Below are 27107 nucleotides of genomic sequence, written 5' to 3' on the forward strand. Positions count from 1 at the left end.
GGAGGACTTCCATTCCTTCAGAAGCAGTTTTTTGGCAACAGTTGTCCCCTGTGTTAGAGACTGTTGCGATAATAGGTTTTCAAGAACATTCAGGGCTACCAATACTTGTTCTGCTGGCAGTGTAATGACATAGTGACATAGTGTATATATACATATATACATACAGTATGTGTGGCCATGCGCCGTTACCTTGAGGTCATTGATCCCATAGCCTTTACGCAGAGTGATCTGGAACACCTCCAGCGAGCTGAGGAAGGCAGCCAGCCGACACAGACTCTGCTTCCCGCTGCCGCCAACACCCACCAGCAGGGCGTTACCATGGGGCGCCTCCAGGATACGGCTGATACGACAGCTAGCACGCACGCACGCACGCACACACACACACACACACACACACACACACACAGTGCGCTCTGTGATTTGATGCTGTGTAAATCATCCCTCACTATGTAACGATAAACGGTTTGAATGATAACCGTGATCAAATTATCACGGTAACCGTACCGTTTAAAATTGTCATTATCATTAAAACCGTGGTACTGTGATTACAGTGCTTTGAAAAACATGGTAAATACTGTCCATCATCAACCAAAGTTGGCAACCGTCGCCCAGATGCAGACGCGCAGCCTTGGAGAAATGATTTCAGTGAGTGTTTGGGTCTGAGTTTTCAATATAAAACTTGGTGGAATGATTTCTGTGAGTGTATTAGTACTTTTTGATTATGGAGATATTGTGTGTATATGCATGCCTCATCAACTGCTTTGAAGTCGCTCGACACTGTGTATCACAGCGCCCTGCGCTTCATAACAGGTGACTGTTTTCTTACTCATCATTGTATTTTGTATGAAAAAGTGAGCTGGCTCCTCTCTGACAGCTAGAAGAGAGCAGCACTGCCTCTTATTTATTTACAAAGCCTTGATTGGACAGCTTCCACTGTATCTGTCTTCACTTCTTACTCACATTAACACCAGTTATTGTACACGCTCACGATCTCACCTCAGGCTGCGTATTCCACGAGTGAGATAAGAACAAGGAAAGACTGCTTTCTCATTTTATGCCCCTAACAAGTGGAATATGCTCCAGCACACTCTGCACCTAACAAGTGGAATATACTCCAGGACACTCTGAACCTAACAAGTGGAATATACTCCAGGACACTCTGAACCTAACAAGTGGAATATACTCCAGGACACTCTGAACCTAACAAGTGGAATATACTCCAGGACACTCTGAACCTAACAAGTGGAATATGCTCCAGCACACTCTGAACCTAACAAGTGGAATATACTCCAGCACACTCTGAACCTAACAAGTGGAATATGCTCCAGCACACTCTGAACCTAACAAGTGGAATATACTCCAGGACACTCTGAACCTAACAAGTGGAATATGCTCCAGCACACTCTGAACCTAACAAGTGGAATATACTCCAGGACACTCTGAACCTAACAAGTGGAATATACTCCAGCACACTCTGAACCTAACAAGTGGAATATACTCCAGGACACTCTGAACCTAACAAGTGGAATATACTCCAGGACACTCTGAACCTAACAAGTGGAATATGCTCCAGCACACTCTGAACCTAACAAGTGGAATATACTCCAGGACACTCTGAACCTAACAAGTGGAATATACTCCAGGACACTCTGAAGCTGGAGAAATTGATCTCTCTGGACTAATTTAGAGTAGCTCCTCGAGAGCACACTGCACGAGGAATGCACATGTTTTAGCCGATTATCATCTGTTCTTATTGCTCTTATCTTGTCTGTCTGTAAACCCTTGTATATGTTCCTTGTAACAGGGCGCTCTTGAAAATGAGAGCTTGCTCTCAAGAGCCTTCCCTGTATAAATAAAGGCAAAAAAAAACAAAAAAACGTTTTGAACATTTTCAGCACATTTGAACAAACTGTGATAATTTTGGTCACGATAATCGTGATGTGAAATTTTCTTACCGTTAGATCTCTATCCCTAACAGACATGATGTGTTTGACTGTAGTTTGCGTGCTGTGTGTGTGTGTGTGTGTGTGTGTGTGTGTGTGTGTGTGTGTGTGTGTGTGTGTGTGTGTGTGTGTGTGTGTGCGTGCGTGTGCGTGTCTTACACATGCTGGATGGCTTCCTCAAACAGTACCAGGTTCATGACAGCATGCAGTTCATTATAATGCTCCAGAGCATCGGTCAGTGTCTTCTGGAGCTTCTCCCAGTCTGAAGCCTGTGACAAGACGAGGCAAATAAACAAATTGACTCGGTCTAATTGTTGTCCTAGTCGCTCTGTGGCAGCTTCCAGATACTGAGATGAAATGACGTTCCCATCAGGGCTTGCTGGGCTGGATTCATTTTCAGATCAATGTCAAAAGGAAGAGCAATGCATTTGCTAATGACAGCGCATTCGTCATTCATTTCCTCAAAGATTGGACATGACAGCAGTGGTCTCCTGCCAAAAGCTCTTTCAACATTTGAGCTGGAGATCAGCCACATACTAAACTGATTGAAATCAAAGACAATTAAACTCACCCGTGTTCATTATCACACAGAATGGAGAATAGATGGCAGGAATAGAAGCCAGGGACATGGCGTCCAGCTAATTAGAACTGACTAGCTCTAACCAGCCCGTGTGTGTGTGTGTGTGTGTGTGTGTGTGTGTGCGTGTGTGTGTGTGTGTGTGTGTGTGTGTGTGTGTGTGCGCGTGTGTGTGCGTGCGTGCGTGTGCGTGTGCGTGTGCGTGCGTGCGTGTGCGTGTGTCTAACCTGGTGATAACGAGGCTCTCCCACTCCCAGAGCGAAGTGACAGTACACCAGAGGCTGGTGGATAAAGATGGACTCGTCTATTCCCTGGAGGAGTGGGGCAGACGCAGAGGGACAAAACAATAAATAGAGCACCAAAAGTAGGAAAATGCTGAACACGCCAGAGTGAAACTTCTCCTCGCTGGTTAAGAATAGAGCATTAATGTCCACATTTATGCAGCAAAGTGCTCCAAAATCTGATCAAAACATCTACTCAATAGCCATTTCTATTATTTATTATGCTTAATTTTAGAACGTGACGTATACATGAAGTTCATTATTATTATTATTATTAGGATTAACTTTTTAGATAAATATTTTACGATTTTTGGATTTTGAAGAAAATCTACGGTGACCTCAAGGCGACATGAACTCTGCAGCAGGGAAGTTTGTGTGTTCATATTGTGCATTTATTATATACATATATTACATACATTATGATCCTTATTTCCTACCTCGAAATATCTCTTGCCAGTGTCCAGCAGGATCTTGCTGAAGAGTTCCACATCCTTCTCCTCCATCAGTTTGTCGGAGTAGACCCTGGAGCTCTCATGGAGCCACAGGTGAACCAGGTCTATAGGGTAACGGATACACTCCGGCAGGGCAAACAGGATACCCTACACACAGGACACGTGGAGGCTAATGTGTAACTATGTGATGCGCCCAACATTATCGTACCACTTTATTCGGTGCACTAACCTCTCCATAGAAATGGACTCTCTACAATGGACAGTGAGGCAGGTGGATGTGGTTTGAAATTCAGTTACCCAGGATTCAGTTATTGTTCCATTGAATACAATTTAAAACTACATATGGAACCTGAATCAAGTAAGTCAACATACAGTAATGCAACAAAAAATAGGAGCCAATAATCTTTCGGCATTGTAAACTTGCATTTTTGTGTTTTGTCATCTGAATGATTGCTTGTGTGTGTGTGTGTGCGTGTGTGTGTGTGTGTGTGTGTGTGTGTGTCACCTGGAAGATGTTGGAGAGGTCTCTGAGGTTGAAGATGTAATGGAAGCGTATGGCGGTGGGGAGGAAGTTCTGACTGATCTTCTGGTGGAGACAGATGGCTGCCTGGGTGAACAGAAGCAAAAGAGATGGATTAACAGATGAGTGGATGGATTGATAAGGAAGAAGGAAAGGATATGGGCAGTGTGTCAGCATGGATTGACGAGACTAAAACTCGCATGACACGAGGCAATATTAGCATAATTAGCATGTAGGCTAGATGAATGAAAGGGCAGATCCACCTGTATGAGGGTGCCAACAGAGCGCAATACACCGTAGCTGAATCCTCCCTGAAGGAAGTGAGCCGACAGGATGCTGGAGAAGATGGTGGCTAATGCATCAGTGCTAGGGAAATGCACCGCAAACACTGAGAAATGCCTCTGGAAGGGAGACGGGGAGATAGCTTTAGAATGTGCTGGGAGTTATTTGCCATCAGGGCTGTTAGAATGTGGCCTGACCTGGATTAGCATTTTTCAAATCACAAAACCGACTTTTATATATATATATATATATATATATATATATATATATATATATATATATATATATATATATATATATATATTTTTTTTTTTATGTAATCAACTGTTATTTTGTATTTACTGTCTGTTATGTTTCTTGCTTTGCTTACATTGCTTTCTGTTTTTACCATTGATTTTATTAATGGTTGCTTGGTAAATCACTCTATACGTGTATTTTGAAAAGTGCCAACCAAATAAAGATAATGCTTATGATAGTTGGTAGGGGTTGTAGTAGTAATAGTAGAAAATGGTAAATGGTAAATGGTAAAATGGCCTGGAAAAGACTTGGAAAAGCGCTATATAAATGCAATCAATCAATTAATTATTATTAACTGTGTGTAATGTAATGTGAGTAAGTGTACTCACTGTATGTAGGTGTGTGGGTGTGTTATTACGTATGACCACTGCACCTGTAGTCTGGGGTTGACAGAGAAGCTCCCAGCTGTTGGGTTCATACAGGTGATGTACTGGCAGTTGGAGATTTCCTTCAACACCAGTCTCTGTCTGTCATACCTATAGAGATTCAGATGCTCTTGATTCAGCCTTTAAATCACACCAACCTAAGTCACATTCAGTGTCATTTGTATCCACAGTGTGCAGTGTATGTGTTTATCGCTATGGGTACGGCATATTTATGCAAATCATGCATACATATGCATAATTATGCATATCTATGCCAATCTGTCTGACGATGTGCATGAAATGAAGCGTCTTAACCAGTGGTTGTAGTCGAGGTGCTGGCGTATGAGCGTGTGCGGCTGGACGGTCCCATAGACGTCCACCTCAGGCATGTTGAGGTCATCTATGAAGTAGATCAGTCTCTTAGCAGCAGGTGGTGCATAGTTACGGCCTGCCTTCTTCTCCAGGGGCTTCTCCAGGACACCTGAGCGGTCCACATGTTGCATAACACACAGCTCATGAAAGTGACTAAAAAAAGAACTGTGGGCGGGGCATAAAGTAAATGATTTATTCGCCAATTAGTAAACGGGAATTCAACAGGAGCGTTTCTCATTTCTGTATTTTTAACAGCAAACCTATAACAGGAGAAGAGGCATTTTAAATAGATGGGTGAATACATTTCCAAATGCAGCTGTGCCTGTGATGAATAAAAGCGTGTAGTGAGTGTATCCAACGCAATGTTAAAGGGGAAGTGCTGTGAGTTATTAAAGGGGGCATAGGACAGCCTGGTACATACGCAGGATGGGCCATGGTGTAAAATATATTTAGCATATATACAGAGGTTTATTTGCCATCATCATCACTTTAAACAGGACAAGGATATCCGCGGTATATAGGTGTACCCTACTTTCAACAATGGCACCCTGTCCTTCCCCAGAAATAATTGAGGTACAGAGGTGCCTTTTCCCCCGTGGCACCGTCAGCGAAGCACTTTGGACGTCAAGAGGGAAAATTCAGGTCAGCTATTCTTGGGTGAGACACCTTCACTCCGTTACACCTGTATATATGTACGCTATCAAACTTCATCGCTGTTTACAGCAGTCTGAGACTCACTTTACTCGCTTAGTTTCGCTAAATTGATTATGTCATTGGATCTCATAGACACTCAACAATTGAACCAAAATAACCTGATATTGCTGTTTGACAATACTTCAGACTACACTACCCAATACATAAAAAGGTCCGTCTGAAGGCATTTTTTATTTGTTTCTGCCTCTGGGAAAGTGGGGAAAAGCTAAAATTCTCCAAAACTACTGTATCTCTGAACTATCTCTTTAACCAAATCGCACACATTTAAGCTATTCTATGTGATTCGATAACGTTTGATAACTAATGTAATAACTAAAACCTCTGGTTTCCAGCATTTGAAAACACTTTTTTAAAGCAGCTACGAGCAAGATTTTCGATTGTTATTAAACAGTATAATTACAATATTGATGCATCACATCTTACCTATAAATAGTAGCTGAGACCAAAGCCGTGTGAATCGGAGATTGCTCTCTTAAGTCTGTGTCTGTCTAAACTCGCGTCAACAGGGGGCTCTCTCGATCTCTCTCCTTACCGCCGGACCGGCTAAACCCGGAAGTGAAACCCGGGAGTGAAACGCAGCTGCCTGCATTCCCCCGTTCGCGCTGCCTAGCAACATACCATAAACAAGGAGAACGAACATCCATACTCTCGCGAACATCTCTCGTTATATTCTAACAGGTTTTTTGGAAGTTATTTTGTGGTTATGGCCGAAGTGGCTGTTGCAAACCGTTTCATTTCACTTCCTGATCTGCCCTGGCCACAGAGAGACTAACACTGGCCGATTCACTCGGGGTTCAAGCGAGACTACTGTGCGTTGGTCTCGTCTACTATTAGAGGTAAGATGTGATGCATTGATATTAAATTTAGACTGTTTAATAACAATCGAAAATTGCTCGTAGCTGCTTTAAATCTACAAAACATATGTTGTTTATAGAACACTATTTACAGCAATAAATGGAAATCCACATTCCTCTCTTCTTATATAGACGGTTTTCACCAGAGCGCAACCCCACAGCACTTCCTTTTTCTCAGCATTCGGCAAACTGCAGAAATATTCACTTGACATCGTTACTTTTGTTTTCGCTGCTCAGCTGTATAGACGGTTTTCACAGAATGGTCAGTCCTGCACTTAAATGTTTTTTTTTCTTTTATGTCCATAGCAAACACTGCAATAGGAAGTGAGCGGGGGTTCAATTTAGAATGTTTTTGTTGTCAAGTTAAAACCGTCTATAGAACTACTCTTTGAATACTGATGTCAACATCTGAAAAAAACCTCCTTTGACATTTTTTAAAGATTTATAATTTTTAAATCATTATCTACCAAAATGCAGAACCGTTTACTCACAATTCTGACATGTATATATATATACGGTAAGTCAGTTTGTAAGGAAGCTTATGTGCTTGCCTTGGGTGAAGTGTGAAGTGTGCTGGATCTTAGGTAAGGGCTCACGGGCAGTGAGCGGTTAGAACCACAGAGATGTCTTTCAGGCGATCTTTATTGAATATCAGGCAGAAGCAGTATACATCGTATACAGGAAGGGAATAGGACCAACAATAACATGGAGAGAATACATATCATAACAGAACAACACCTTGTTATATACCCCCCCACATTTGGTGTATGACATCGTTGGTGATGTCACAACGTCCGGGGAGGTATGACATCATTGGTGACCTCATAAAGTCACGTCTGCCATCACAGTCAGCCTAGACCGTCTGAGATCGCTGATGACCTCACAGGTGAACTCTGACATCATCATCGATGATGTCACGGCAGTGTCATCATCATTATGTCGTTGGCGCGTGGGTTCGTGGGCATCAATTGCCCCAAGAACAGGCCTGATGGTGGGCCATTACGGAGCATTTTCTACAATGCTAGTCGCTGCTTTATGCAGCCTTCTGGCTTTTGAGGCAATATGTGATAAGGCTTCTCAGGCTCTCTTGCCCTGCAGCTTAACACTGGACCATCCTGGTCACTGCAAAATACAGCCTGTCAAGAGAGTTTCTAATGGTGCTCCTGACTTTTTCTCCAACAGTAGATGATGGTGTAGAGGATGATGATGGTGAGGCCGATGCCCAGGGCTACGTGGTTCAGGATCCTGGCTGTCCGGCTGCTGTCCTCCGCCGACAGCTGGTCCCCCTTCTTGTTGGCTGATTTCACAATGAGGGAGAAGACCAGGGCAACTATTCCAAGTGGCATAAAGCAGCACAGCATGGTGAAGATGGAGTAGCCAAGGTAGTCGTTGACTGGCTGCTCCAGTGGGGGTAAAGTCACGTACATGATGGGTTGGACAGCGACGGGGGGGACCCCATGTTGTCCTGGATACTGCGGTAGGGAACTGTAGCACTGCAGATAAGCTGGGGGGTATGCTGGGTTGTCCTGGGGCTTGTCTTGGTAGTTGCTGGGGGAGTCCATCCTTCTGGTTATTCTTGCTAGGGGAGGGAGCACCGGTCCTACTTATAGCATCTGCAGGGAAGGATTTATGACATCACTGATGATGTCAGTGATCAGTGATGTCATCAATGACATCACTGATCACTGACATCATCAGTGATGTCATAAATCCTTCCCTGCAGATGCTATAAGTAGGACCGGTGCTCCTTGGCTACTCCATCTTCACCATGCTGTGCTGCTTTATGCCACTTGGAATAGTTGCCCTGGTCTTCTCCCTCTTTGTGAAATCAGCCAACAAGAAGGGGGACCAGCTGTCGGCGGAGGACAGCAGCCGGACAGCCAGGATCCTGAACCACGTAGCCCTGGGCATCGGCCTCACCATCGGCCTCACCATCATCATCCTCGACACCATCATCTACTGTTTGAGAAAAAGTCAGGAGCACCATTAGAAACTCTCTTGACAGGCTGTATTTTGCAGTGACCAGGATGGTCCAGTGTTAAGCTGCAGGGCAAGAAAGCCTGAGAAGCCTTATCACATATTGCCTCAAAAGCCAGAAGGCTGCATAAAGCAGCGACTAGCATTGTAGAAAATGCTCCGTAATGGCCCACCATCAGGCCTGTTCTTGGGGCAATTGACGCCCACGAACCCACGCGCCAACGACGTAATGATGATGACACCGCCGTGACATCATCGATGATGATGTCAGAGTTCACCTGTGAGGTCATCAGCGATGTCAGACGGTCTAGGCTGACCGTGATGGCAGACGTGACTTTATGAGGTCACCGATGATGTCATACCTCCCCGGACGTTGTGACATCACCAACGATGTCATACACCAAATGTGGGGGGGGTATATAACAAGGTGTTGTTCTGTTATGATATGTATTCTCTCCATGTTATTGTTGGTCCTATTCCCTTATACGATGTATACTGCTTCTGCCTGATATTCAATAAAGATCGCCTGAAAGACATCTCTGTGGTTCTAACCGCTCACTGCCCGTGAGCCCTTACCTAAGATCCAGCACACTTCACACTTCACCCAAGGCAAGCACATAAGCTTCCTTACATAACCCTTTGCAACGTGCTTTCAAATTGTTGTTAACTAGCTAGCTGTAACTTACCACTACTAACCATTGAAGTGTGTATGATCTGTAATCGTTTTAATTTAGCACTTAAGTCCCCAAAAGCATCTTGAGTCCTGTGAGTGGACTTACGCTGCAGCATGGCGGAGGTGGTGTAGTAGTTGAAGGGGACTTTAGCCACAACATAGTCCTCCTTCAGCTTGGCCACTTTATCAGACACCAGGATGGTTTTGCCCACTCCGGCATTGCCAACTAACATGATAGGCTTGCCTCTCTGGAGCAGCAAGTCTATGAAGTAGGTCAGACAGATAGTCTCTGGAGTGTGGACCAACACCGTCTGAAACACACACACGCACGCGCACACACACACACACACACACGCGCGCACACACACGCACACACACACACACACACACACACACACACACACACACACACACACACACGCAATGACTGAGAGAAGTAAGAGTTCATAAAGTCATGATAAATGTCTGCTAATAATATATTGTCATTGCGTGTTTACTGTACACAAACATGCATCGTTACAACACACCTGTAACGGGACATCGGCCTCCAGCTCGAATGGCACCATCCTCTCACTCCAGGGAGAGAACTTCTTGGTTTCGGAGTCTATGAAGTAGTCAAAGACGCTGCCCTGCGAAGGAAACTTCACTGCTCTCATCTCCTTAGACCACCAGCGGCTGAACTCGGCCCGGTAGTCGATCAACTGGGCCAGGGAGGAGCACAATATCAAAGCATGTATTCATGAAATGGATCATAAAATTACAAAATAAAATTTTAAGTATATTAAATATTCCCCAGAATAATTAATATTTCCCAGAAATATGAAATATTAATTAATTATTAAAAATAAAATGGATTATATATATTATATCTGGAATGCAAAATAATACGACTGGAAAAGGAGCTTGTCAAGCACACATTCACAGAGACCCTGCTGGTCTCACATGATCCTGGAAGAGAGCGCCTCCGAAGGCCCAGACGCAGGCAAAGACAAAGTAGATCTCGTAGAGTTCTCTGGGAGAGTCGGCTGGAGTGTTCTCCTCTGTCAGCAGGCAGTCCAACAAGGAACACAGCGTCTGATTGGACAACACAGTAATAGTGCCTGCCTTATTGGATAATGCACAGAAGTAGAGGGTCCAGTTGAATATCACGGAGGAGACAGACAATCTGATAATGCAATGAATTTGAAAAATGCGAATAGATCATGTATAACTAATCTAACTGATAAATATATGTGGATGACTTTGTTCCAAAGGGCGCATAGATGATTTCCGTATCGTGCATCGCTGCAATTCAAATCCAATCTCTGCTGGCACTGATCTCTTTCCACACCTTTTATCTTTACTCAGATTCTTCACTTTCACTTTCACTTTCACTTATTATTTTGTCAGGGTAGATCAAATCTCATTTTCAGGCCTGTATTAGATATCTCACTGAAACGCTTACCGGTAATGTGCATATCAATTGATTAAAGACTATTTATATTTATCCTATAGGTGCCAGACAAAGCGAGCAATGTGTGTGTGTGTGTGTGTGTGTGTGTGTGTGTGTGTGTGTGTGTGTGTGTGTGTCCTCACCTGCACCATGCTGCTCTCTGGTATAGGAGTGATGGTTTTCAGGTTGCAGCGGACCTGCTCCAGGCAGTAGGGCACATACTTGTCAAACAGAATGGTCAGGTTGGCTCGCTCTGATTGGGCGTGCCGGGTGTCAATCCAGCTTGTCACATAACTGGGAGGAGGGGTTCCAATGAAGACACAAATTGATGCATGTAAATTCAACATCATAAACATTATATGTATGTGCGTGTTTGTGTGTATGTGTTTGTGAGAGTGAGAGCGAGAGCGAGAGTGTGTGTGTGTGTGTGTGTGTGTGTGTGTGTGTGTGTGTGTGTTTGTGTGTGTCTCACGAGCTCCAGCCGAGGTCCTGTGGGTTGACGTAGAGTATCCCTGCGCGGGACACAGTAGCAGGAGTAGCAGCCTTCAGGTGGGAGATCTCAAACAGTAGACGCATGGAGGAGGACAGACTGATCCTCTCATTACTGGCTAGAGTCAATACCTGCACAGAGAGTGAGGAACGAGGCCTTGACATTTATTCTTGAACCCAAGCGGACCGGATCGGACCTCAAGCATGAGCTGAATTTCTCACTAATGTGTTTGGGGGGTGGGTCATGTTTTGGTTCTGGGTTGAGGCTAAATAAAATGTACTGTCTATAACCCTTAAACTTGGTTTGAGTTTGGAGGTGAATTCTCACCGTCAGGAGGGTGTGTTTTCAGTGCCGTTTGTCTGTCTGTCTGTCTGTTTGTTTGTTTGTTGTTGTTAGTAGGATCACGGAAAAAACTACTGGGCTGATTTACATGAAACTTTGTGGAAGGCTGTAGCATGGGCCAACGAAGAACCCATTACATTTTGGAGTAGACCCTCCAGTGGCAAAGAGCTCAAACATCGTGATTCCCTCCAGGTAGTGGAAATATATCCACACGTATATTGGTTGCGCTTGCACATTTGCATATCATAGAAGACTGGACTACTACTGGCCTTGGCGGAGGCATGAGTCTGAGTGCCATTCTAGTTTCTTGTGGTTTCGTTGGGTTAAAATGCTCAGGCCTGCTTCAAACCCTCGACTGAAGGACAAAATGCAGCAAGGGAATGAAAAGGAGGGGTAATGAGAAACAGACTGAACGTTAGAGGAAGGAAGAGGGGAGACTTGAAATACAGTGGATGCTGGATGCTAACAGAATACACTACACTGTATGCTATAAGAATAGGCCAAATGTAAAGCCACCATGCATGTCAAGAGAACGGGAAAAAGTGAAATACTGTAGTAGGTAAAGTTAAAGAGCAAGAAATCCTATCACAAAGATCAGAGCAGAAGATATCTGCTCCGGACCTTGTTGTCATCCATGACCGTGTTGAGCGACTCGATCCACATGGGGTCGATGTCTCCGTCCAGAACGATCCACTTGGGCCCGTCATGGCCCACGGCGGTCAGCTCTCTCATGGTGGAGGAGAACAGACCTGAGGCAGCGAGGAGAAGAAAACACATGTTCTTCAAATTAACCTGGGTGAGCCAGCACCAAGCTCAGAAGCTGCCTCTGACTGCTACCAAAAACAAAAAAGTCACTTTGATCATCATCATTGCTGATTTAATTCCTTGTATAATCCTCCGCCAACAATTCGCCTCACCATCCTTCCACTCTCTGGTAGCAGGGTGCAGGAATCCAAACAACTCGTCTGTGGTCACAGCTTTTGGGTTGATATCATTCCACACCGTCTTCATCTTCATGTTTGCGTAGGTTCTGTGGAGGGTCTTCAGGATCTGAGGAATACAAATTACATTTCTGTTACATCTGTGTGTTTTCACAAGATCATGCCCCTCATTATCGCCTGTCTGTAGATAAGAGAATCATGAAATTGAGCGCTTTGTTGAATTTAGTCGCAGGCAAGTTTGGTCTGTTAGCTGCAGGGTGTGTCAGCCCAAGATTGCCGAGACACAGGTTGTGACACATCTCCTGGGCTTTAATAACTCATAATACGAGATAAATCATCAAACTTTCAAACAGATTAAAGCAGCTTGAGAAGCTGGGAACAGAAATGCTTGGGAGGATGAGAGGAATAATTAGACACGACGATTTAATTATTTCATTAACTGGCTTTAAACATGGACAAATCGGTGTCTCACATCATCTTCTACATGGTGTTAAGGATAGTTATTTAAACGTAATTATTATTTTTTACCTGGCTCTTCCCAGTTCCTGGTCCCCCGACTACGAACACAGAGTGTCTGACAGCCAGCAGCTCCTCCAGCTGGGTCACCTACAGACACACAAACATGGATGTCATTGTATCATACTACACTACCACAAACACAAATAATATAAATTCAAAAATGTTCCCTTCACAAAACAGAAGTTATCTGCATCTTAGTGAGTCATCGTTTCAAAGCCATCATTAAATAACCGGTTTAAATGACTGTAAACATTCCATACTGTAGTTATAATCCCAGAGATGTAATCTGTCCTGTGATCATAAAACAGAAGCTGATTCATACAATCTTCTTCCTTACTTATTGTCCTTTCCTCCTTACTTTTACAGCAGAAACATGTACTGTACATAAGAACACGTGGACATGTTGGACAAGCCCTTGCTACTATAACATATAAATAATATCGGGGACAGAATAAGATGACTTTTCAACATGATTTTATAATGCGTCAACTCTTCTTCCATACCTTGAGTATGAAGTTTTCCTCAGGCTGCAGGTGCAGCTCACTGACTGACTGGCGCACAGCGTTCTCCAACGCAGGGTCTCTCTTCCTGGGCACGTCCAACAGCGGGAACAGGTCGCTGATCAGACCCAGGAATATAGGCACGTCACTGGTCACTATCTTAGGCAGGTTGAAGTCCCTCAGGGCCCGCATCAGCACCTGGGGACAAAAAGAGGGGAGGCGTCTTCACTCATATACACACAAATTCAAAATGTTTAAATGTTGGCTAGAGCATGGCGGGATTACTGGTAATATTCCCACTGGGGCTTCCCGTACTAAATATGTACAAAAAGGTCACAAAATGGGACTACATGTTAATAGTTAAAAATCATAATCATAATAGTTTTGCTAGATGTTGTGATCAACACAGTTACCAATCATGATGATTCTTCTCGATGACTGAATGATTTTGCTGCATTTTTACATCTCGTAGGAATCAACATGTTGACCGTTTTCAACTGAGGCAGACATTCTAAATAAATGACATGGAAAGCATCCACCAAATGGCAACAGAGTTAGAACTCAGTACCTGTTCCTCAGGTGTGCTCCTGTCCTCTCTCTTCAGAGAGCCAGCCACCACCAGAACTGATTTGATGGCCCTCAAGCCCCAATCATAATGATCCTGACAGACAAAGGGCACGAAGAAATGTTAGCGATGAAATCAATTAAGCACCCTATTATATATTTTAGAGCATGTATCTCTTAGAATATCCCTTTATCTCTATTCCAGCACATTGTTAGATACGAAATGTAGGTTCAGCTGAGAGTTGTGTGTGTGTGTGTGTGTACGCGCACACACGTGCGTGTGTGTGTAGTGTAGATGAATATAGCTCTGACCCTACTATCACCCACTTCATCTTACTGTAAAATAGCACAGATGCTCGTTACACTGAATCCCGTGCGTTGGTAAATAGAAGCTCGTTCTCTGCACCTGTTTGGACAGCAGCTCCTTACAGAGGGTGTAGAGGCTGATGAACTTGCGCGCCAGCAGGCGGGCGTCGATGAACCCCTCTGCCACCAACATGATCTCACAGATCAGCTCAAAGTCTGGGATCACCATGGCACAGGGCCTGCAGAGATAGAAAGAACACCTGTTAATTAGACAGTTAATTAGTTGAATTGGTTAGTTAATTAGTCCCTCTGACTACCTCTGTGTGTCTCTCACTCTCTCCCTGTGTTTCAGACCTGAATAGAGCCTTGAGGTTCTCGGGGAGCTCAGCCCGGCCGGCGTAGCCCGGGTTCAGAGTGATGAAGATCCCCACTGTTGACCTCAGCTCTATCTCCTCTCCCAGGAAATGGAACCTACACGCACACATGCAAGATGGCTGATGATGGTGTGCTTAGCTACATGGATGAATGACTCGATTGGCAAATGACAAATGGATTGATTAATAAACCGTTCATTTATGACGCATATCCTGCTATTTCCACATGTACCTCTGTTTCTTGTTGCGCACGGCGTCCTGTATGGTCTTGACCTGTACAGCTACCACAGACAGCACCTCCACTGAGATCCTGTTGAACTCATCAAAGCATCCCCACACTCCTGTCTGAGCCAGACCCTTATAGATGTTACCAATAGACTGGAAGAGGAACACAGATAGATAGATAGATAGATAGATAGATAGATGGATAGATACATAATAGATAGAGAGAGAGAGAGAGATGGAAACGAGAATGAAGGGTGGAGAGGAGGGGGAATTAAGTCAATAGAAGCGATACGCTACGAATGGTATTATCTTCTGTACATTCTGTACAGTCCACTCTACCTTGTAGTCCATCTGTTCTGAGCAGTTGAATACATAGACCATGATGCCTAGGGAGCGCCCCAGGTCTTTGGTGGTCTCTGTCTTGCCAGTGCCGGCCGGGCCAGAGGGGGCGCCACTCATAGTCAGATGGAGGGACTGGGTAAGGGTTATGTAACACCTGACAGAGAGGAATGGTTGAGATATGAAGAAACCAACAATGACAATTATTTGGATGCAAAAAACAACTGCAGTTGTAAACAGTGTGGGAGTGGAATAACAAAGTGTATACTATGTGATTTGTGATCAACCAGGGGACAAAACACATGAGTTTCCTGCTTTACCCTCACAATTACAGGCATTTATGTGGGAGCTGACTACTGTATACGTATGTGTTTGTGTACCTGTCAGTGAGGGGGGTGATAACCAGTATGTGTTTGTGTACCTGTCAGTGAGGGGGGGTGATAACCAGTATGTGTTTGTGTACCTGTCAGTGAGGGGGGTGATAACCAGTATGTGTTTGTGTACCTGTCAGTGAGGGGGGTGATAACCACTATGTGTTTATGTACCTGTCAGTGAGGGGGGTGATAACCAGTCTCTGTCTGTGTACCTGTCAGTGAGCGGGGTGATAACCAGTCTGTTGGTGTTCCCCAAGTATTCATAGCTGAACTGGAACTGGGCGTCACAGATATTGATGTAACAGTGTCTGGTTTCCTCATCCCAACGGTGGCGTAATTGGGAGAGCCATGCAAAAGCCTGGCCTGTTGTCACCTAGGACACAGACACACACACACACACACACACACACACACACACACACACGCACACACACACGCAGACACACACAAACGGAGATGTCATCTTCTCTTACATGTTTGAATCATGGCTGACTCCAGGAACATCAAAGCCATGCCTATCTACTACCTTCTGAGCTATGAGTTTGGCGACGACGTCTCGAGCGTGGACATCTATGGTGCAGATGGTCATGATCTTCTGTCTGTCTCCAGGAGTCAACTCCCCAAGCAGCATGTGGATCAGCGAGTTCAGCTGCATGATCTGCAAAACCAGAAGGTGGCAAACGTCACTGACCAACACAATCACTCTGTTTGACCATCATGTTAAGAATCACAGTACAATAATCCGTCAACATTTTAGATTTTACATCACATTATCATCACTGACAAATTGTCTGTTTTTGAAGATGACTGCCCCCCCCCCCCCCCCAAAAAAAATATTTTGTAGGTTTTCATAAAACAAAAGATAGATCAACAGAAACAGTCAAGTGAAGATTACTTTTAAGAAAGCATGGCATGCTTGTTTTCTTATATGGAAAATCAATCATAACATAACATAGCCATCATACCTACGGTAACAAACCTTACTCACACGTGTTGCAGTACCTGTTTTCTGTTGTAGTCTTTCAAGGCGGTCTCAAATCCCTCCTCCACCCTCTCAAAGGCAATGCCCACGTCTGTGGCCCACCATACCTGGCTACCGGTCAGACCCACCTAGGCATGGCAGGGAAGCAGACACTGTACAGTCATTTGTTGTGCATATGAGGTGCTATAGAGAGGCAAAGTGACCGCCTACTTCCTGCTTCAGCACTGTACCAGAGATTTTCATCCGCCATTTATTTTCCCATAGACATTTCGCAAAATGCTTATAAAAAATAGTTGTACTTGTTCAAACCAAATGGTTCAGATATATTTAGAAACAGGAGAGACCAAATGTAAAAATGAAAATGTAAAAGTGAAAATGTAAAGAAATTGCAGATTTAAAGAAAATATTTTTTTAGTTTTGGTCCATGTGAGATGTTCTATGGTCTCTCCCGATTCTAAATATAGCTGAACCGTTTGGTTTGACGAAGTAAAACAATTTTTATAAGCATTTTACGAAATGTCTATGGGAAAATAAATTGCGGATAAAAATCTCTGGTACAGTGCTGAAGCAGGAAGTAGGCGGTCACTTTGCCTCTCTATCATGTTGCTGTGATACAGGTGAGACAGAAACACACCTGTGCAGGGTAGTCAAAGAGCCACTGGTCCCGCGGCTTGTCTTCGTAGGCAGCGACGGCCTCCTGGATCTCCTTCTGAACCGTACGGCGCATGGTGCTCTCCAAGGCACTCAGCCAACACTCTGCCTGAAGGAAACTTATTTGTACCCAATCATACTTTTTTTTTGTCTAGGATTCCATGCAACACTTAATTATGGTAAAAGCATCAGAATCATCAACTTCATACAGGTGTGTCTTTTTCACATGCACAAATACATACCTGTCCCTCGCACACACACGGCTCAGAGAATGGAACATACTCCCTCTCTCGGCTGTACATCCCTATGGCAACTGCCTCCCCGTCCTGCTCATCCCCTTCGCCACCTCTGTCCGAGTCCTTGAAGCGAAGGTCTGCTATGTTGTCAAACAGCTTCAGTAGGTGCCTGGTCACCTGGAGAACACACACATCATCACCATCAACTAGGGTTCCTACCACTAACTAACCACTAACTATTTCAAAAGTCCATACTTCTTTTCAGACCTATCTTCTCTTGAGTGGATTTGAAAAAAGGCTGGTGTACAATATGTTGTACTGTAAGCTGATAATGGTGATGCAATGCACCTGTTAACTAGGCCACATTACTCAGTTGCTCTTTAGTATTAATAATTTATTAATATGTGTATTGAGATTGGATGAAATATAGAATGCATTTTTTCCAGACTTTATGTGCAAGTTCTAATGTTTCCAAGCCTAGAAATTAAAACATTTAATTTCTGTCTAGGAACTCTGATCGACTACAATCATCATTATCACTACCATTGAGGTTATTGTTATTATCAATCATTAGTCTTCATAACACAAACACGCACAATATCTTGTGCTCCACTGATATCTACAGTATGTGGTCATATGAATATGTCATGAAATGGAAATCTCCATCCAGCTCCAGCAAACCTGTTTGGGCTGCGTTCCCTTGGAGACAATCTCCAGCAGGTCGGACGCAGAGACAAAGTAGAATCTGGGGAAGGTGAGCCTCTTGGTCTCCAGGTACTCGGCCAGCGCCTTCTCGCACACAGACAGCCGCTGCTGCAAGGTCTCCAGCTTCTCCAGGAAGCCTGGCTGGTTGGTTACCTCCACCACGTTACTGCTCTGCACCACCTCCTCCATCAGGCTCTGGGTGGGACCAGAGGGAGTGCAGGGGGGAAGGAGGAAAATAGAAGGGAGATACAGTAGGTGATGAGAAGGTGGTGTCGGGACATTTATACAGTACACACAGATCAGCATAGGGAGAGAGAGAAGTTAAATAACAGAATAATAAGGCATCAATAAATAACATTCAAATGTGTTTTATTTTCAGAGTTATGTATACGGTAGATACAGCTATACAGACACATACATGTGTGCTTGGTTCTGGTACATATTGCATTTTAAGAATGATTCTTACATGGATATTTGATATCATGATATACAGACAAATGTGCTATCATTGTTGTTGTTTTTTAGGTTAGACTGAACAATAAGGCCAGCTGATGGATTTTAATTGTATTTAAGTTTTCTAGCTGTGGAGGCAATTTTACAGTTGTGTGGGGCGAGTACAGATAAAGTTGTGAGGGGCGAGTACAGATAAAGGAATGTAAAGGAAACATTTCGTGTGTTACCTGGAGGTCAGCGTGGATGCCTTGGAAGCGGTCGGCGTCACTGGCCAGCTGGCTGCGGATGTCGTGGCTGTTGGTGAAGATGCTGTTGAGATGGGCCCAGGTCCTCTGCACAGACATCCAGGAGGAGATGACCAGGTCAGCCACCATCAGCTTCCTCTGCCAGCCACTCACTTCTGCCTGGAAGTACTCCACGTACTTACTCATCAGGATGTTCTGCAGCTGCACCTTAAAAGGGACATCAAAGGGACGTTTCAGAAGGTGGGTTGTAGGAAGCCTCCAGCATCGATACTGTACCTGTTCTGTTCCAGTAGCCTACAGTATGAAGCCCTAAATAAAAGGCAAAAAGCGCTCCTAGCCATGACCATATAACATAACTGAAACTAGAAAAGTCTACTCAGTAGAGTGCAGATCTCCGCCAGGCACCGCTACGTCTAACCATGGCCACTCACTCACTCACTCACTCACTCACTCACTCATGCACACACACGAGTGAACACATGATCTCCTGAGATAATAATCTAACACAGAGTCTGATGTTTTGTATGATGTACAATCAGTGGCGACCCGTGCCTATCAGAACCGGGCCTTCTATGCGGTAACCCCTCCCACCAGCAATAAAAACAAAAGTTTTAACTTACCAATCACGTTCACTTGATGACAAAACCCATTGTCTTGAAAAGCAACAAGTAAGCCCTCCAAGCTAGCCTGGAAATGGCGAAAATATAGCTTAACAGCTCCAGATTAAATCCTTTGAAAACTACCGCTGCGCGTCCATTTCCTCATCACAACAACTCCATGTCACAACCACATCATCATAAACTCCTCCCTCCTTGTCGTCCGTCTCGTCTCCTCGTATTCCTCGAATCCCTCGTAATATCCCACCCACAACTCAACTAATTGTGATTGGCTAAGGCCACAACTAAATGATATTCTGATTGGTTAAGACACCTGTCATCAAAATTGTCATCCTCATGTCATGACTAGAGTCAGTCTTCGCGAAGGGTTGCTGTCAATCAATACCATTTGCCGGTATTGCTATTGATTTAGCGACAATATTACTGTTATTTCAGTGAATAAAAACTAATAAATAACAAGTACAAATAATTTATTAGGGGGAAATTATTTTCTTTTCAATTTCTTCTTGGGCATTCAGTGAATACCTGACAATATATCTCTTCAACTATTGAAATGAATGGCACGTCACATTTTGTGGGGAGTAAGCACAGGTAACATGCTTACCTGGTTATCCTCTAGAGTTTCTATCAGATTCTCATCTGCTTTGAGCAGAGGGGTCCCTGTGCTCTGATGAGTCTCGTAGGACAAGGCCATCACACTCCATGTCTGGGTAATCTCTGCCAACACCTAGAAGAGCAACAGGAAAGGTGTCACTCAAAAATGAAATTACTGAGGGTGCTATCTATCTTATTTTTGTGTTGTTGTTGTTTTTGTTGTTGTTGCTGTTATTATTATTTTTATTTTATTTTTTACTTGTATTCAACCATTCTGCTTCAGGCTTGAGTGCTCTTCTCCAAAGAATGCGGTGAACACAGTTTACGGTCACAGGATTTGTGTCAGTATGTCCCTGAGGTCAGACTGAATTAGGCAAAAAGCGCCTTCTGTACTTAAAGCTGAAAAGGCTTTCTCTCCTCATCTCAAGGATCTTGTGACAGACTCAAGAAGGAACTGTCTCCACTTTTTTAGTCAACATTTAAACAGCCTTGACCCATAGGACTTCTGCTTTGATAGTACCACTGCCCTACTACTGGAGCGTTCGCACAGAAGAAATTGTGCTTTCTCTGTTTATGTGACTTGTATTTTGCTTTTGTACAATGTACATCACAACCACAACCCATTGAAGTTAGAGAGGTAGTCTCTGCCCCCCAAACCTTAAACCTACCTTCTCTATGGCCAACTCTTTCACAGCCTTGTCCACTATGTTTTTGACCTCGTCTTCTACACGGTGGAGCTGTAGTTCCAACAGGTCCCCCAGGGTGGTGCCCTCCCCCATCACAAACCTAACCTGGGGACCAAAGGGACGGTGTGACAGCCATGAGTGTGATCACATCTCCTATCATTGGATCACTGGGTTAACTAAACTGTGCCCATCGTGACAGGACAGGAACAGACATGATGGGCACAGAAAGAACCGAAGCAGAATAGAATTCAACTGAAAAGCTACAGACTGGACATAGCAGCAATAAAGCAGCAGAGGTTGTCCCATACCCTGGTGGTGTTCATAAGCTGTTGCCAGTGTCTCTCCCTGATAGCAGAGTTCTGCAGCTCGTTGACGGCTCTCAGAGAGGTCAGCAGGTTCTTCACGGTGGACTCCAGACCCGTGTAGACGTTCCACACCCGCACCTCCTTATCCAGCGTCTTCATCTCCTTCAACATGCAACGGAAATACGCATGAGATCAAAGAATAACAAATAAAGGTGAAGAACATGATATGCTTATGTGAAGTGAGTTAGTGCGTGGAAGCATGTTACACCTTAGCAAATCGTCTGAGCTCCATGTCCATCTGCTCAACGATGATCTCTTTCCATGGAGTCTTGGTCCAATCCTCTATACTGGTCTGGCATGGAGAGAATGAGAGTGCTATATTTGTGATGCTCTATTGCAAGGGTGGGCAATTATTCTTCCTGGGGGGCCACATGAGAAACCCAGATTGTCGCCGGGGGCCCAAAAAAATGTTGTCATGCCGTAACCTCTAATTTCATCACTAGATGAAATGATAGAAAACACACTGCTGCACTTATTCTGCAGCATTTATTATATTGAAAATCACTCCAAACAGCCAATTTAAGTCATCTCGCTTGATGTTTTAGCTTCATAAGTAAAATGGTGTGATTTGTCTTAGACCTCCCGGGCCAGACAGAACCATCAGGGCTGCTTCAGGCCCGCGGACCATATAATACCCAGGTCTGCTCTAGTGAAGCGCAAAGGGTCAATTGTCTTTTGGCGTGCAGGCTCAGCTACAGTACAGAACAGCACCCACGGAACTGCTAGAGATTCAGTATCTTCTTATCCACTATGCACGCCGCGCTAGGTACCTTGTGTGAATGTGTGAGTTATGATGCATGAACACAGCTAGCGACTCAAAATGGCAACGTTTGGGTGCACGTAGTAAATAACAGACCGCCGTGTTTTTGTTGATTGACGTGTACCTTGACAAAGATGACCATGTCCCAGACAGCTTTGACCAGTATGATGTCCGAGCGACACTGGCGCAACTGCTTGTAGTCCGGGAAGCTGACCTCAAACAGATCAGCCGTGTCCTGCAACTTCCGCATTTCTGTCTCCGTCACTGCTACTGCTCGATTAGACTGGGGACAGAGACATAAAAGACATATACTGTAGGCCATTCAAATGCTCTAAAAGTATTAAAGATGGACAACAAATGTGTGAATTCCATGTAATTATTAGAGGCACCAAATTTGACTTCAGAAATGACATTGATGTTAAATAGGTAGTCAGGCAGTGGATCACAATCCTCACCTTATCAATCAGTTTATACGGCTCTTCCACACTGATCTTAAAGATGGCTTCGGTACGGAACTGTTCTCTGAACTCGTGCTGCTTGACCTGAGGGGTGGAAAAAACACGGCACATTCACGATTCAAGGAAGCTGCAGTCTGGATGAAGTTCTGTCTCTACATCTCCATCAATAACTCTGCATGCTGCACGTTGGGGGGTGGTGGCTCAGTCATACATAATGCAGGAGAGAAGATGAGATGGTCAGACATTGAGCTCTTTGTTAGGGGTCGCCACGCTGTCATCCTACCCCACTCAGACACAGCCTCACCTCAGAGCAATTTAGAGAGAGAGTGGCATCAGCGGATGACCAAAATGCGTGACTCATTAGCCAATGAACAGCCAGGAAGGGGTCTCGCGCTACTTTTCAATGCTAAAATAAAGCTGATAATGTACAATTTGAAAAAAAAAAAAAAAAAAAAAAAAACGTTCAAGTACAACACAAACTGTCCATTTTGCTGCAACTCGACAACCCAGAACCTTACTTCCTGGAACTCTTGAGTGTAAAAAAAACTGGTGCATTGGAGTGAATGGAGATGTCGCGACTCTTCTATATACACGGCTCTGGCTCACCTCAAAGCGGACACACTTCCTGCGTATGACGGAGACTTCGTTGGATTGTAGCGGCGCCACTTCGTGTTTGACCGTGAAGGCGATCTTCCTCAGACTTTTCCACTTCTCAGGCAGCTCCTGTGTTATTGTGGTCATAATAACGTAACAGGATGTAACGCAGTAAAAGTGTACATAATGTAACCATCATCCCGGGCCATGTGTGTGCCTGCCGATACAGACCTCCAGCTGTGAGTAGACGCTCTCGGGGAGCTGCTGTCCGTAGGTCTTCAAGAGCTCAGCGGTAGACTTGAGAGGTTTGAAGTGGTGCTCGTTGCTGATCTGTCGGTCTCGCATGGCCCTGAGGTGACCCATGATGTCCACCAGGCCTGCGTAGTCGCCGTCGGACACCTTGTTAGAAAGACCCCGCACCGTGTCCTGGACAAAGGAGGACAAGTCCCTCACACTGAGGGACACAGAGTATGGAGGAGAGAGGATGGAATCAGTTTGATAAAAGAGGGAAGAAGCACCGAAAATGTATTCTTGGAATATAATAATGTGAAAGTAAAAATTTGAATTTAATCAAACCACTGCTAGAGCCCTATGTTTTATCTGCTTAGCATCTTTTTTGCAACCAGTGGTGTGTAGATCAGGTTTGTGTGTGTGTGTGCGTGTACGTGTGCGCGCGTGCGTCTCTGTGTGTGTTGTGTGTGTCTAACCTCTGGTTTACGTGGTTGAGAAGGTGCTCCTTAAACATCCAGCTCCATTTCTTGATGATGTTCATCAGTGCGTGTTTGAAGGGTCTGATGTCGAGCTGCAGCCAGCCACAGAACACCCTCCTGTCCTCCATCTTGCTCACTCGCATATACAGAGACTCAAACAGATTGATCTGCAAATGAAGAATGAAGACGTACGGTAAGTATTCACTTTTGTCATTTGGGGGCAATGTTAGACGAGAGTTTTAGAGAGGTGGGCTTGTGACCAGATAGTTGCTGGTCTGCATCCCAGAACTGGCTGGGAAAAACTGAAAGCGACTGACAACCACCATCGATGTCCCCTTGAACAAAAAGCTTATCCCAACCTTTGAAAACTGTGAATGTGAACTATGATGTGGGACGCACCTGTTCTTTGAAGTTGTCCAGAGTGGGAGGGTTCTTCTTCAGTTCATAGTCGGCATACAGCTCAGCCTCCTCTGTACTCAGTACATGCCCATACAACAGGAACTGCCGCATAAATTCAGACCTGTCAATGGTAAGAAAAAAAGGACTGCCAATTTAATATACAAAAAGCAACCATTTATTTTCACTGGGAAATATATCATAATATATATCATAAAGTGAGAAAGACATTTAGAAAACCTTGCAAATATGCCATGATTAATTCAGTATATTCAGAAAGAAAAATCACACTCAATCATAAATGAAACACTCAAGGACAGTCACACATACAAAAACAACAGAGAAACAGCAGGTGGACAGTCACTCATGTCTGACCTGTCATCAGTCCAGAGGTAGCGGTAGCTGGCAAACGATCCCTGGTATTCCCTGACCTGAAAATCAACACAATCTTTGTCACTGTGAGCACCATGACTGAGCCTCAGTGTGGATGAGGAACACACACACACCCACCTTAGCGATGGCTGTGCGTGCCCGAGTTCGGATCACTTGGCACAGCTCCGACAAGTCTTCCATCTCGTCTATGTCCGACTAGAAGTGGAGGAGAACAGGTTAAAGTTTATGTTTGTTTAAGCAGGTTTGTGCAGGCAAACATGTATTTCTGCATGTGTACATACTGCACACACACACACACACACACACACACACACGCACGCACGCACGCACACACAGTGTATATATCTGTCTGTATCACCTGATAGTTATCCAGATGTGTATGCTTGGCCACTCTGGGTATGAAGGATGCCATGTTGGTGATATTGGCCACCATCTTATCGACAATATCATAGAAGTTGCCCTGCCGGCTGAGGTCCAGCGAGGGGTCAAAGGTCATCTCGCTGCCGTTGAGCACCAGCTGGACCTCAAAGAGCGGTGCGATGCGCTGAGCTGCGTCCGTGTTGTCCATGAAATACTGCAGGGAGCAGCGTACTGCGCTGGAGAAGCCCGCCAGGACCATACGGTCCACATAGTCTGTGTAGGCCCGCCACTCACCGCTGTCCGGGTCCGACGCGCCCAGCAGAGACTGGTTCTCCTGGAACAGAGCGGAAATGGCCGGCAGGTGGAGGTTAGGAGAGAAGAAAGTGTGAGTGAGTGAGTGAGTGTCTTGTATCTGAAGCTTTATTTTGAATATGATCAATGAATATTCCATCTGCAGGTGTACATGTATTATGTGTGTGTACTGTACTGTATACAGTACCGGCTATACATGTTCTCCAGCTTCAAGAGTGGGTGGAGTGTACAGTATGTGTGTGAGTCCAGTAGGTTTATGTATTTGTGTACTGTGTGTATCTGAGTTTGTACCTGCAGTAGGTTTATGTATTTGTGTACTGTGTGTATATCTGAGTTTGTACCTGCAGTAGGTTTATATATTTGTGTACTGTGTGTATCTGAGTTTGTACCTGCAGTAGGTTTATGTATTTGTGTACTGTGTGTATCTGAGTTTGTACCTGCAGTAGTTTGTGTATCTGCTCTCCAGTGTCGCTGATGAGCGCGGCCTGTTTGGCAACACTCTCCTCCATGTCAGGGAGGATGAGGAGGGTAGAGCCGCGGCTCTTCCTGGTGATGAAGGCCCGGTGGCTGACCTTCCCCATCAGCGCCTGGATGGCCTCCACGTTGGCCTTGCTCGTCTGGACGCGACTCGAAACCCCCTTGGGATTGCGAGAGAGAGAGAGAGAGAGAGAGCGAGAGAGAGAGAGAGAGAGAGAGAGAGAGAGAGAGAGAGAGAGAGACAACAGCCACATGTACTGTAGCTCCTTTTCAGGCAGAGAACCTTTCTAAAGTTTTTCTTTTTACGAGGCGACCAATCACAGTACGGCGGATGCGGGGCTTCATGCTATGAAGGCGGCTCATAGCCGACAGCTTCAGTGCAGCATCTGACGTTGCTATGGAAACAGACCGCCTATGCCCGCCCGCTTCTTCATATATCAGCACAAAATACAGCTGAGGCGGCACCTTTTCTATAAATAAAGCAGACTGATGTGAACATGCCCTAGAATAGTGTGAATCTAAGTACAGAGACGAGAATTAAACCCCACACTGAGATGATCTTGTCCAGTACCTGGATATTTGTTCTCAGAAGTTTTTCTTCAAAGCAAAAGTGTCTGTGAGAATGCACTGTACCTTGACCAGGTTCCGTGTGGTCTGGATGTAGTCCCAAAGGTCGTCCTTAGCCCAGGTCAGTTCGCGGAGGGCGGGCTCTAGCTGCCGTCTGGTCCCGGCCATCTCCTCCTTGACCAATCCCAGCTCTACGGCCAGGATGGTGCTGTGGAGCTGGTTGTGCCATTGGGTCACCAAGGCCAGCGTTGTGGTGTACTACAGGACAGCCCGCAATGTTAACACTGTGTAACCCGGATTGTTTTGGACAGAACACGAGCATCTAGACACAGACACGGTCGGACTAGATGGGGAACAAAAGACTGATTGAGAATGGTCTCCTTGCAACTTTCAGAGATAAACAAACCATTTATAACCCCAAACAGCATGTGAAAGTTCATGTATCATTGTACATTGTGCCACACTAGAAGCCAAAGTACCCACCATGTAGAGAGTCTCTCGTTTGGAGTAGAGATGGAAAGCCGCTTTAGGGATGTTGTGGTTCTTCAGCATGCCGAGATACTTCACCTCTCTTAGCACTGAGGTCAACTGGGCAGAAAGAAGAGAATCCAATATACAATTGGGGAAAATTCAAAGTTGCAAAGTTAATTTTTGTCTTTGCATTTTCCCAAATGTAAGCTGTTTATGAGCATTTTTCATGCATTTCCTGTAATTCTCCAAGCGCCGCCCACTCTGTTTGATTGACATGTGATGTGTGGGAAGAGGCCCCGCCCACACTGTGCATTTGACAGGTGACGTGTGGAAAGAGACTCCATGCACAGTTTGATTGACAG

General features: G+C 44.7%; 1 protein-coding gene across 1 annotated transcript in view; it reads right to left on the bottom strand.

Annotated features, from left to right (window-relative positions):
- dnah9l (dynein, axonemal, heavy polypeptide 9 like) overlaps window positions 1-27107 on the bottom strand; it is a gene marked incomplete at both ends in the record, with an annotated part of 69819 nt that overhangs the window by 36672 nt on the left and 6040 nt on the right. Inside the window, 45 exons of the mRNA XM_083659252.1 lie at window positions 190-352; window positions 2103-2212; window positions 2748-2831; window positions 3239-3400; window positions 3759-3860; window positions 4037-4174; window positions 4726-4828; window positions 5033-5198; window positions 9414-9618; window positions 9835-10008; window positions 10250-10381; window positions 10883-11033; window positions 11212-11360; window positions 12193-12320; window positions 12489-12621; window positions 13041-13118; window positions 13535-13729; window positions 14100-14192; window positions 14502-14640; window positions 14756-14872; window positions 15008-15153; window positions 15340-15496; window positions 15926-16086; window positions 16240-16371; window positions 16716-16823; window positions 17330-17455; window positions 17589-17759; window positions 18264-18482; window positions 18968-19192; window positions 20207-20329; window positions 20865-20987; window positions 21191-21349; window positions 21456-21539; window positions 22132-22290; window positions 22463-22549; window positions 23072-23188; window positions 23291-23513; window positions 23767-23936; window positions 24169-24289; window positions 24541-24596; window positions 24676-24753; window positions 24917-25252; window positions 25668-25868; window positions 26341-26532; window positions 26758-26862. Coding sequence (XP_083515378.1) covers window positions 190-352; window positions 2103-2212; window positions 2748-2831; window positions 3239-3400; window positions 3759-3860; window positions 4037-4174; window positions 4726-4828; window positions 5033-5198; window positions 9414-9618; window positions 9835-10008; window positions 10250-10381; window positions 10883-11033; window positions 11212-11360; window positions 12193-12320; window positions 12489-12621; window positions 13041-13118; window positions 13535-13729; window positions 14100-14192; window positions 14502-14640; window positions 14756-14872; window positions 15008-15153; window positions 15340-15496; window positions 15926-16086; window positions 16240-16371; window positions 16716-16823; window positions 17330-17455; window positions 17589-17759; window positions 18264-18482; window positions 18968-19192; window positions 20207-20329; window positions 20865-20987; window positions 21191-21349; window positions 21456-21539; window positions 22132-22290; window positions 22463-22549; window positions 23072-23188; window positions 23291-23513; window positions 23767-23936; window positions 24169-24289; window positions 24541-24596; window positions 24676-24753; window positions 24917-25252; window positions 25668-25868; window positions 26341-26532; window positions 26758-26862 — 6501 coding nt within the window. The remainder of the gene's footprint in view (window positions 1-189; window positions 353-2102; window positions 2213-2747; window positions 2832-3238; window positions 3401-3758; window positions 3861-4036; window positions 4175-4725; window positions 4829-5032; window positions 5199-9413; window positions 9619-9834; window positions 10009-10249; window positions 10382-10882; window positions 11034-11211; window positions 11361-12192; window positions 12321-12488; window positions 12622-13040; window positions 13119-13534; window positions 13730-14099; window positions 14193-14501; window positions 14641-14755; window positions 14873-15007; window positions 15154-15339; window positions 15497-15925; window positions 16087-16239; window positions 16372-16715; window positions 16824-17329; window positions 17456-17588; window positions 17760-18263; window positions 18483-18967; window positions 19193-20206; window positions 20330-20864; window positions 20988-21190; window positions 21350-21455; window positions 21540-22131; window positions 22291-22462; window positions 22550-23071; window positions 23189-23290; window positions 23514-23766; window positions 23937-24168; window positions 24290-24540; window positions 24597-24675; window positions 24754-24916; window positions 25253-25667; window positions 25869-26340; window positions 26533-26757; window positions 26863-27107) is intronic.

The sequence above is a fragment of the Poromitra crassiceps genome, assembly GCF_964638095.1.
Source record: "Poromitra crassiceps genome assembly, chromosome: 23".
Taxonomy (NCBI): domain Eukaryota; kingdom Metazoa; phylum Chordata; class Actinopteri; order Beryciformes; family Melamphaidae; genus Poromitra; species Poromitra crassiceps.